Here is a 12,212-nt window from a genome sequence, read left to right as displayed (position 1 = left end):
TCTATAGGCGCACTGAATTATAAGGTGCACCCTCTATGAATGGTCTATTTTTAAATTTATGTCATATATAAAGTGCAGTGAACTATGAGGTGCATTAAGCAAGACAAAAGAGTCAGAGACAAGTCAAACAAATGTTCACAGTAACTCTAGAAGTCGTTTGAAACACGCTACACGTTAGAACTGCATTACCGTTTTCACAATAACTGTAACCTCCAACACGAGAAAAAAAAAACAGACTGATACCACTAAAACAAATGTTTCTGTGACAACACTCTCCAGTTTTTCAGTAACGCAAAATGTACCAAAGTCTGAGATTGCTAGGCGTTAGCTGCATTACCGTCAAACATTTTGACAGAGCGCAACTGTTTTTTTATTTTATTTAATTAAGGTGTTTTAATGCACCATATAGTGCAGGAAATATGGAATGTTTGTGAGATAAAATGATTGAAGAATTAAGCAGTTTCTTCCCCACAGCATGGAATACTATTGTCAGCATAGATGCTTCAGAGTGAATCAATACCTGTTGTGTTGGAAATCACATAAACAGGTTACTGGCAAGCTAACTTTGTTATGGATACTTGACTCCAAATGAGACTGTGGGCAGTCAGTTTAAAAACTGAACCATGACTTTTTTCCTGACCTTGTCTGAACTTTTGAAGCTTCGGTGAACATGCATGTGTGGATGAGTCCATTGACTTTACATCGTCTATCACTGTATTTGAAGATGTTGCATTTGTCAAGTCTTGGTGTGTGAGAGTTCCTGCAAAGGAGGACGAATCGCTTTCACCCGGCAGTGGATGGGATAGGGTCCAGCAACACCGTGATGCAGAAGGGGATACAACAGGTTCTGAACATGGATGAAATCTGTGTGGAAATGTCCACACCCGTAAGCACCCAGGACATCAACAAGATCCCCCTTGATCCCCCTTACTTTTTGGATCAAGTAGTTATTATTTACTTTTTTAAAGTTTACTATAATTTAACATTATTTTTGTTGATTAATTTCATTTTTTTGTATTGAGATTTATTGTATTTTGTATTCATGGGAATTTTTGCAATGACACTGCAATGAAACTGCAATGACAAAACTGAGAACCTGACAGAAGCAACTGAAAACCACAAACTCAAATAAACTGAAGAATATTTAGCGGAAACAGAAATGATTGATTGAAACTAAAACCTGGTGTGACGGAAGCGAAAAACACTGAATTAAGCATTAATAAACACAAAAAAGATACTCAAAAAAACGAAACGAAAAGGCGCCAATCCTCAAAATCTCCATGTTTCACTAAAATATGTGTGAGCATCTTTCGATCTGGAAACATTTATATCTTTTAATCCCATAAAATCCATAAATAAATAACAGAAATCTACTATTAGAAGGTTGTAGTGGCCTTTGTGAGGCAGTGTACCCTCCCCTTCTGCAGACTGTCCATCATTGTGACTCTGCCAAGAGAAAGGGCAGAACAGAATAAGAGCAAGTGTATGTTTTTGTTCTAGGCCAGAAAGGCGTTCTCCTACCTCAGGATGTTGCCTTTAAAGCCGAAGAAGTGGGTTTCCTCCAGAGGAAGTGATTGCAGAACAGTGGAGACTTTGGCCAGACTCCGGCTCCTCTGGGTTGCTCAAACACAGGTTGTTGTTGTTATCATCGTGCTGCAGACTTCTGTGGACTGAAGAGGTGGGTGGAACGCCTGGGCTGATAGTTTGTGGTTGAAATCGTGATGCACCTGCTTGTTCTCATGCACATGCCTTGTTCTGCAAGAGTTTGAATGGACCTGGGGGGCTTTGAGGATCGTTTGACCGACGCTATAAAAGGAGGATAAGCTTTCTCACGGATCTGTAAATGTCCCAAAATGGAAATAAAGGCTGGATGCAGGAGACAACTCTTTGTCCAAAATGATGGCTACTCCTAATGCAAGTCACCCCCCTCTATGCCAGCCGGTGTCCGAGGCATCTCCGGATTCCCATGAGAGGGTTATCACCAACATGTCCAATGTCACCTGTGACCTCCCATTGGACACAGACACGTTTGGCCTGACCTGTATTTATGGAGTTATCTTCTCCTTGGGTCTGCCCAGCAACCTGTTATCTCTCTGGGGGTTGTACCACCTTGGACGCTCGGGCGGGGGAGGCTGTCAGCTGGTCTACATCCTCAACCTGCTGCTGTCAGACCTCCTGCAACTGCTCACCCTTCCCCTCTGGATTATATATCTCCAAGGGGGTCACCGATGGCCGTACGGACAGCTAACCTGTGAGCTGGTTGGCTATGTTTTTTACGTCAACGTCTACGCCAGTGTCATGTTTCTTTGCCTGATAGCGATGGACCGCTGCCTGGCCATCGTTTACCCGCTCAGCAGCCGCCGGGTGCGCACCATCAGGGTGGCAGCCGTGTCAGGCGTAGCGGTGTGGACCCTGACCTTCCTGTTCTGTCTGAGCGGACTACTGCCGTCGGTGTTTGACGCAGACCGCCTGCTGTGTCTGGAACAATATCCTGTCAGCTCTAAATTTGCTTACTTCAAGATTGCCACCGTGCTTCTAGGTTTCCTGCTGCCTTGTGCCATTCTTGGGTGAGTTGCTCCTAGAGCCATCCGTCACTCTCCAACCATATGTACCAGACAGTACGAGTTTCTCAAAGGGATGCCGTACCAAAGCATCCTTTAACAAATAGGGTTTACAGCTTTTTTATATCAACTGGTTTTAAGGAATCTGGTCCCTTTTGTGCAGGTTTGTACTTCTTTTCAAAGCGGTTCTACAGCTTTGAGCATCTTGTTCCTAAAGTTCAGTAGCTAGCAGAGGTGGACTTACCATTAGGCAGAGGTGGGCAATTGCCTGGGGCCCCCAACACCAATTGCCCCCCAAGCTAAATACTTTGTTTAAATGTCTAAAGTAATTTCCACACCTAATATTATTATCTGTGTCACAAAAAAACCAAATCACTGAAATGACATTAAAGTGCTAAAGGGTTTCATCCTGTATGACAGTTAGATTTTTTCTTCTAACTTGTCTTGTCCAACAGCTAAGCAAACAGATGAGAGTTGAAAGCTAAACTTTATTCATGTTAATTATATTTTCAAATATTTGTTGTTGGACTGGACGGAAAAGAAAATGAGGAAAGAAGAGAGAGGGATGACAGATAAGGGGGGCGGGGGGTAGAGGGTTGATTATAGTAGCAAGGGTAAAATCATGAAGTGTCAGAAAGCAACAAGTTGCTGGAGCTTTATAATCACAACTGACAGGTTAAGATGCATGAAAAATCTAAAATGGGTGGGGCCTGTCAACACACACACACACTCAAACGTTACAAACACACCTGTTGCCTCCAAAAGTGTTCACACACAGACAAGTCTACCTGGACATACTAGACATACTACCACTAACATTCACACATGCATATTTATGCATTCAGACTAACACATGTGAAACATTTTTGTTTATGTTTATGTTCTTCTGGGGAGGATGATGGAATGTAAAAAGAGGGAGAGAACATATCCACCCCCCAACCGCAGCAGCGGCGGTAGACAGGACCCCCCAACACCCGCACAGTACAGCAGATAGAGAAAGACCTCCTGCCGGGCAGGGCCAGCGGGACCGCCCAGCCCGACCCGTAGAGCAGCCTCCCCACCGCGCCCAGGGAGCCCAACGATTGCATTACATTTACGTAATAATTGTGTAAAAACTACGTAAAATTCGCGTGAACTGTGTAATTCTTAACCAATCAAAATTTTGAACAGCTCCAAACCAAATTTACGTAAGGACCCGTCGACCACAACCTTTGCTGAACACACATCGACAAATGACCAACGCAAGAAACACACCTAAATCACGGATGTATCACGATAAAACAAAATTTCACACACGGAAAATGTGCAAAATGTAGCTGTTGCTGTATAACACGGCCTTTAGGTGTGACTATTAGGACAGGGGTGTCCAATTCCAGACCTCGAGGGCAGGTGTCCAACATGTTATCCAACCAAACCAATATTGAAACTTTTATTGGCTAAACATTTTGATCCAAGTTATCAACAGAAAAGGCAGGATTTCAGGAAACCAGCAAGAGGCCAACCGTCAAAGCCTGGATTTGTACACCCCTGGTCTAGGACAAAAGCTGTTGTTGGTCTTGTTCGTCTTGAACCTTTATAATGATTTATAATCTGAACCTTTCTCCCTTCAGTTACACCTCAGCGCACATCGGAGTGACGCTTCGGCGCTCCCCTTCCCTATCGGATCACGAGCGGCACAAAATCGTGGGGATCCTGGTTGTCATAACGATCAACTTCATTGCCGTCTTCGGGCCGTACCACCTCATGGGCGGGTACCGGTTCGTGTCTCTGCTGCGGACGGAAGTGCCGTGCGAGTTAGAACACTCAATCTTCCTCATCTACCGCCTTTGCTACGGCCTGACCAGCCTCAACACCTTGCTGGATCCCCTCTTCTACATCTTCCTGTGCCCTGACGCTCGACTGGAGCTGCAGAGATCTCTGCCCTGTTTGGGGAGGGGTCAAAACAACAAGAGCAAGACCACCGTGAGCAGATATCGCCTCAAGACCCATGGGCAGACTGAAACAGGCAGCTTTCAGGCAATGTAACCCTTGTGGTATCCTAGGCACTTTAACATTGGGAGTTGGGTCATCTAGACCCACTAGACAGTGCGCTGAACCTTTTTTCTTCAATGATTTGTGATCTTCACTGGTGTCCATGGATTACATGAAATCTTTCCACCTTTATCCACCTTTGTCATGGTAGGGAGAACATGTCAATGGTCATCTTGACCCCATAGGATAGAACAAGGGTTAAACAGGTTTGGACCATGTCACAGACCGCAGGGATTCAGGCAGAGCAACAGCGCCATCTGGTGGTTTTATACTTGTTACTGCATGAACTTTAAGGAATAAACAACCTCTGCTTTACTGTCTTATACAATTATCATAGAGTTTCACATCATGTTTGACATCAGAGACCAAAAGGTAAACCAAATATATTTGTTTGATGTGTTTATTGAACTGTATTTAAATGTGAACTGTCCCCACATTCAATAATAAACACAGGTGTTGAACACAAATATGACTTTTGTCAGACTAAACAATCGAAATGAGTTTTTTTAGCAATGTCTGGAAACGTTCAGTCATACTTTTAGAAGAAAACCCACAAACTGATAAAAAATTCAACTCATGCGGGAGATAACACATTCAAGGCCAGATCATCTCAATGCCATGCAGAAAATAATCTGGAATCTATGAGAACTTTCCGCTACTGATCTACAATGCATGCATGCATCACCTAAAGCACATTTTTACAAAGAAAAGAACAAAAAAAAAAGTTTGAATGTGCAAGTTTTCAGCAAAAACACACACACAACTATATGAAAAAGTTTGTTTTTTACATCATCTGATGAGTCACCTAACAATTGAATCAAAAAGCAATAGACAAAAATCGACATCTTTTAAAACTGAAGATTTCCTTTTTTTAGCAATGCCTGTACTTTATGTAGAACATTATCAAAAGCGTTGATTCATCGTAAAAATGTGAAGTCATTTGTGAAAGAACGAGATGAAACTTCAATGGTTGGCTCTCATTTTTGTTGCAGATGCAGATCAAATGAATCTGATATCTTAAAAAAAGGATTCACATTTAGAGATTTAAGGTTTACACGGCTAGCATGTTCAGAGAGATCTGCTGAGTTCTGTTCAGTTTCCACGTTTTCGTCCAGTGTAATCGAGTTGCTTTGACTCTTTTCTGGTTTTATCCTCATGTGTATGAATTCTCTTTTGGAGATTTTAGATTTCAGTTATCATTTCATTGGTCAAATAAAGCATTTGTGTAAACTGTGTTTCATTTGAGTGTCCTTTGACTTCCGGATTGACGCTGTTTTGAAAACAAAAGCCTGTTCATTAAGTTTTGGAAAACCATTCTAACCTTGATTGACCAAAAGACATAAAACATTAATAAAGAGAAAACTAGTTTGATAGTCACTGGGGTAGTTTTACATCTATGCAAAATATGGTTAGTGACATGGAAAAAAAAAGCAAATATTAAACGAGTTGTGAGACTTTAACAAATAACTAACTAAAGTAACCACGTTTTTGTTGAGAACTGAACATTCAAGTTGAAATGTTCGCCAACCAAAAGGCAAAAGAAGTTAACCCTTACATTCTTTCATGACTGTAACTCTTTAACTGTTTACTCAATTATTCCTTCTAAAGCCAAGAAAAACAAGCAAGGACGCTTAAAACGCCATCTCATCTCCAGTTCTTTTTACGAAGACACCTCACAAAAATGGATTTCCGACAAAAAAATGATTTGATCACATTTGATTAAAAGACAAGTCCGCTGAATATTTACAAACCACCAAGATATATGTTGAATGGGCCGATATCATGCAAATGTTTTAGTATTTCATAGTAAACAATATTCACAGTTACGTTAATATATCACATTTGCCACACTAAAGAACAATTTCTAATGAAATATGAGTTATATTTACATCGTATTTTCCTACCCGGAAGTAAGACAACTTGATCTCTGAGGCTCCGCCTTTCACTCCGTGTGGGTCATGTCGAGTCGGCCTCAGCATGTCTGCGTGTGGTGCATGAAAACAAACATCCAAACATTTGCAAATATGGATGTGGGTAATGTGCATATAAAAGGAAACCGTTTTTGGCCAAAAACAGCTAGCTCAATGGAGAAAGCGGGTATGTGTTAGCTTGGGGGCGGAGCTGGCAGCACAGAGACTTCTTGGAATGGGCTGTTCCTCACTTGTCCACGTCACAATGTGACTCGTTTTTGTGGGTTGGGAAGGGCTGGTGTTCAGAGCCCAGGCTTGTAACCCTTGTGCTATGCTAGGGACTTTAACGTTGGGAGTGGGGTCAGGTAGACCCACTAGACAGTGCGCTGAACCTTTTTTCTTCAATGATTTGTGATCTTCACTGGTGTCCATGGATTACATGAAATCTTTCCACATTTATCCACTTTTGTCACGGTAGGGAGAACACGTCAATGTAAGGGTGGGGTCATCTAAGATAGCACAACGGTTAAAGGAATATTCAGAGATGCGTAAATGGATCAAAATACCTCTTTGGGGTTAACATTAAAGTAGACTTTAAGCCACAAAATGTTTATTTTGCATGATATAGACCCTTTGAAAGCAAGTCCCTGCTTGTGTTACGGCCATCGCAACTCTTAAATCCCACTCATTTCTCCTGATGTGGCATTTCTCTACAACTTGTAGGTCTCTGAGAGACAATATATATTTTCATTTGAAATACAAATGAAAATAATTAAAATAATGAAAATAATTAATAATTTTAAGAGCCAATGTTTGACTTGAATGTTATTTGTTTACTGGCCTTTTAAGAGAATAAAAATTCCAACAGGATATAATGTTGAAAACTACCTGGCAACAAACAGATCTACAATCTGATCGGTGCTTTTCAAAACTTCCAGCAACGTTTTTAAGGGCGGCTGTGACAAAAGCAGAGCGGTACAGGGCAATAGTTCAGTCTTTCTGCTCTTGCTCTTCAGTGCTAGGTGACACTTTTGCAACGTTGCTCTTCTTCCTCGGCATGAGCTCAGAGTGGCTGGTGTGAGCTGTGCTGCGACGGCGGGTAAACTCCATGAGATCCTCCACCAGCACGCTCTCCATCACCGCCCCAAAGGAGTGCCTGATCTTCATGCGCAGGTCATTGCAGCTGAACACGTACAAGATGGGATTCAAGATGGCGTTTAGGAAAGCAATCGTTGCTGCAACTGGAAGGGCCTTCTCACTAAAAATTTTCACAGGGTGGTTGTTGGGGGCCATGACCTCCATAATGATGAAAAGCTGGTACGGGGCCCAGCAAAGAAAGAAGGTCACAACCACAGCGACCACAACCCGGACGAAACGCAAAGGGCGGCGGCATCCCCGACGAGCCAGGCTGGAGTTCACTGCTAAGTAGCTGAAGATGATGACCAAGAGAGGAATTAGGAAGGCTAAAAGGAACTTGGTGAAAGCTAAAATCTCTTTGCGCTGCTTGCATAAAGCCTGTAGATCGTTCAGATCACTTGGAGGATACAGAGCGTAGTTGTAATAGCACAGATTCCTTCCATCTCCAACCTTAATGATGTCACGGAACAAAAAAAAGGGTATGATGCAGATGATGGCCAGCACCCAGATTCCTGCGCAAATCCTCTTAACTCCTTTGATACTTCTGTAGTTCTGGGCCCAGACCGGCCTCACCACCACCAGGCAGCGGTCCAGAGAAATGGCCGCCAGCAGGAACCCACTGAAATGCATGTTGAAGAAAAAGATGGAGGAATAGATCCGGCAGAAGGCTTTGCCCAATATCCAGTTATTTCCTTGGGCCATGTAGAGGGTAAAGAAAGGCAGGAAGGCTGAGGTCAACAGGTCAGACGCTGCCAGGTTCAAGATCCAGGTGCTGATTATAGAGCGGCGGATGTAAAAACCCACCACAGCCAGGATTAAGAGGTTTTCCACAATGCCAATGATTGAAACTATTCCATGGAGGGAAATGAGAAACAAGTCCAAAGAATTCAGATTGGGTGTATACTGCGTCTGGTTGATGGAGAAAGTCATGCTTTCGTTGGGAGTTCTGCATGACATCTTGTCCTGTAGAGCTTCTTGGGGATCAGATCTAAGACAGAGATTCATACATGAATGTCAAATCATTGTTTCAAATTCTAGTTCATCCTTTTAATCTTTATCACATTCAGGAAGGAACAGGAACACAGGTGGTGCGTCTTCACGGGTCTGTCTTTTACATGTACGGACTTCTTACTGTATATATAAAAACCACATATGTTTTCAACCAGGTTTCTCTAAACGCAATGATTTGGGATAAAAAAAAACCTTGCTTTATTTAGACTTATGGTTGAAATAGAAAAACAATGACTATGAGATTCAGGTTACTGTCTCTAGAGATAAGGACATAAAAAAGCTAGTGTGAAGCAATGTTTAGCAGGTCAGTTAACATTTTTTGCTGATGATTGAGTGATTTTCATGCAAAAATAAAACAATTTTATTTGATAATTTCCCATATTAAAAAAAGTACACTGTCAGTTGCAAAGATCTATTGTTTTCCCAACGAGTTTAACCCAAACAGTTCTTCTGAAATTAAATACATGAGAAAAACCAAGACTCACCTTGGGTTTTAGTGCCTGAACGTGCTACCAGCTGGTTTGACAAGATCTCTCTCTGTCTTGTGTTTCAGTTTTACGCAGGGCAGAGGCTTTTACATGATAGGCAGTAGGAAGTGTTAACCTCAAAGGGTGCATGTTTTCTCAAAAGATGGTGCCTCAAGCACAACTTTTGAAGAAAGTCTTTCAGAAGTGACTCTGAAAATATGAAAATAAATGTTGCTGTTAAGAAATGTGCGTCTGCATTATGAATAGAGTCTTACTAGTTCTTAACATTTAGATGATTAAATAAAAAAAAAAGCTAAATGTTCAAATTAAAGGGTGAGTTTCTACGGAATAATGATGCACCAAGTTGGCTTTTTCTGTGATAAGTCTTCACATGCATCCGTGGTCAAAGTCCCACTCCGATCGTCTTTTGATCGAATGCAAAAACGTTCCCAGTCAACCTTTTGGTTACAACTCTCTCCTGCTAGGTTACAGCTCCTCACGACCCCAAACTGACACTAGCAGTGCAACAAACGTGGTGAGCAATATCGTAGCTATCCAGCCGTACAGTTTAGAGCCAGATGTCAGCTCAGACGAGGAAAACAAAGACGTACATGGATCTAATTATGTACAAGTGAATACGTCAATGTACTAGTATTATGCACGTTAATAACCAAAAACTTAAAACTAATACTCAACACATTTTGTTGCAACTGTGTAAGTCTGCACCAAAGGTTTCAGTCTAAACCACGACAACCACAGGATGTCTTACACAAAAGCAGTTTTTGATGTGACAACAATTTTACAGAATCTTTTATACAATCTTCTGTCTTCACACCGGCACTTTGTTGTCTCTGCAGTTATTTATAATAAAAGACTCTTGAAAAAAAAAAACTAGACGTCCATCGCTGGTCATTTGGTCACGTTATAACTCTTTGTTCGGCTTCTGTCATCAACTGGCGCCTCTCTGTCCACAAGTCTTTGCTCAACGTTGGTTTCTTTACCAATTCAAAGTGCTTGTATTCCAGTCATTTTTGTTTTGAAAGACGTTCCTGTGGTCAGAGTTCCTTTTTAAGGTCTGACTTCCTTTCATGACATTGGGCCTCTTTAGTCATTTCAAACCTTTTTTCTCCACTTTCTGTCTTTCCTTCAACTTTTGTTGGAAATTTTTGGGCTCCTTCAGAAAAGGAGTTTATATTTATGCTTTTAATATCACTTGCGGTAAAAGATAAATGGCGTATATATTTAAATAATACATTACTGGCGCTTTGGCACACTGATGGCGGCTCTGCTGACAAACACTGACGCCAACGAGCAACCACCAGGAACTTCAGTGCAGTCAAAGCCCTTACCTTCTACTCTCAAATTTGACCCACACCAGTAAGCGTTGCAGTTCCTCGAAAGACCACTTAAGGCTGGTTGTAGAAGGAAGCAACTTCACTCAGCTCCCATGTTAAAGTGTCCAATTTTAAGCCTAAAATACACTTGTACATTCTGGGTTCGGAACGTATCTTTCGGGGTCACAGGGCTGCTGGAGCCAACCCAGCTACTGTTGGGAAAAGGCCTTGAACAAGGGCCACACGCACACCTGGGGTCAGTGGTTGGCGATCTTGCCTCACAGCAAGAAGGCCCCTGGTTCAAGTCCCCCCACCCGGGACTTGAACCAAGGACTCTGGCTTCCTCCCACCATCCAAAAACATGCTTCATAGGTTAATTGGTCACTTTAAAATTGTCCCTAGGTATGAATGTCAATGTTCTCGGATGTGTGGCTCTGCAACAGACTGATGACTTCTCCAGGATGTCCCCTTAGCCGAGATCAGCTCCGGCAGCCCCGTGACCCCAAAAGGTTCAAAACGGGTTTAGAAGATTGAATGACAAAACTATTAACATATGAAGCATAATTTTGGTCTGTGAGAGGAAGCCGTAGAAAACCCGTACATGCACAAGAACATGTAAACTCATTGCAAAAAGAACCAGGGCCTCGCTGTGAGATGAGAGCACTAACCACAACACCACCGTACGTTTATTGATTTATATATTAGTCATAATAACTTGAAAAAGCATACATTTAGTTAAATGTGTCAATTTAATATATCGGCTGTCACAATTGTTCATTTTTAGAGGTGGATAGTCCAACTATGTTTGGCCCCATTCAATTGTTGTTTCTAGAACATTGTAGAGTCGGACGGAGTCAATTCTGGTCAATGTGCCCGCCCCTCTTTAGGTTTCAGTTTTTGCTGCTCAGAATTCATTGGGTGACATCAAAAATGTCCAGCAAACGCGTCTGCGGTAGATTCTGAGCATGCAGAGGCAGGACGAGAATGGTGGTTGCTATGGAAACATGGGCGTTTTCTTTTGACATGAAGCAACCCATTATCCTCCGTTTTGAGAACTAACACTTTTTTTAAAAAAACCCAAAGATTTAAAAAAAAGGATGAGCTTCATTTTGTTGTTTAATGTTGAGGTCAACATTTTCTAACCCACCAGTCTTCATTTCTAGTTCAATCTTCGCTTTGCTGAATGAAATTTGAAGATTTTTACAGACTAGAAACTGATGTCTTATGCAACACTTCTAAACATTTGCATCAAATATGGCAGACTCATTTCCATCATATAAAGGAACTGCAAATAAAAGAAGGAAGGTTTCTCAACACAGATGTACTACTTGAGTGGGTTTGTGGACTTTGGGGTCAGCAATACTTCCTTCTGGTGAGTAACACATCGCCCAGTGTTTTTAAAAATAAAAATAAAGAAGTGTAAAAAAAACAGAGCAGAACCCATCTATTTAACCCCTAAGAGATCTTTGTGACCAAATTCTAGGCCCTGGTGAGTGCAGGCGGCAGCAGGAGTGAGGTGCTGCTGACAAACAAGTGTTCCCATCCAGAACACCACAAGAGCAGATAAAGTCAAGCAGAAATCACCAAATATGCATGTTGCAAGACAAAAAGACACGCTCTGCTCTGTCATATCTAGACCAAAAATCAGTCACAAAAAACAAAAACAATTTTTTTTCCCCCCCATCAACAAAAAAACAAAAATATATTTTTTTTCTATCAACACTAAGGTTAATTTGTGTTTATATGCACATCTACATGTTG

At 41.7% G+C, this 12,212-nt stretch overlaps 2 protein-coding genes and 1 long non-coding RNA gene across 3 annotated transcripts; 1 reads left to right on the top strand and 2 right to left on the bottom strand.

The window, feature by feature from the left end:
- Positions 1–378: 378 nt before the first annotated feature.
- LOC110017048 lies at positions 379–1,618 on the bottom strand. Its single transcript, XR_002292355.1, has 2 exons — positions 1,522–1,618; positions 379–1,446 (listed from the first exon to the last, which is right to left on the bottom strand). It is a non-coding gene; the product is annotated as an uncharacterized LOC110017048 (long non-coding RNA).
- Positions 1,535–5,348, top strand: LOC101156773 (G-protein coupled receptor 4). Its single transcript, XM_004079713.3, has 2 exons — positions 1,535–2,567; positions 4,172–5,348. Exons 1-2 carry the CDS (start codon positions 1,897–1,899, stop codon positions 4,584–4,586), a joined length of 1,086 nt encoding a protein of 361 aa, XP_004079761.1. The 5' UTR covers positions 1,535–1,896; the 3' UTR covers positions 4,587–5,348.
- Positions 5,349–6,976: 1,628 nt separating this feature from the next.
- On the bottom strand, positions 6,977–10,789 carry LOC101156531 (prostaglandin D2 receptor 2-like). Its single transcript, XM_004079712.4, has 2 exons — positions 9,136–10,789; positions 6,977–8,627 (listed from the first exon to the last, which is right to left on the bottom strand). The coding sequence occupies exon 2, from the start codon at positions 8,594–8,596 to the stop codon at positions 7,493–7,495; it is 1,104 nt and encodes a 367-aa protein (XP_004079760.2). The 5' UTR covers positions 8,597–8,627; positions 9,136–10,789; the 3' UTR covers positions 6,977–7,492.
- Positions 10,790–12,212: the final 1,423 nt, after the last annotated feature.

Source organism: Oryzias latipes, chromosome 18 (genome assembly GCF_002234675.1).
Source record: "Oryzias latipes chromosome 18, ASM223467v1".
Taxonomy (NCBI): Eukaryota; Metazoa; Chordata; class Actinopteri; order Beloniformes; family Adrianichthyidae; genus Oryzias; species Oryzias latipes.
The sequence above is the reverse complement of the archived record's forward strand: the minus strand, read 5'-3'. Positions and strand labels throughout refer to the sequence as shown.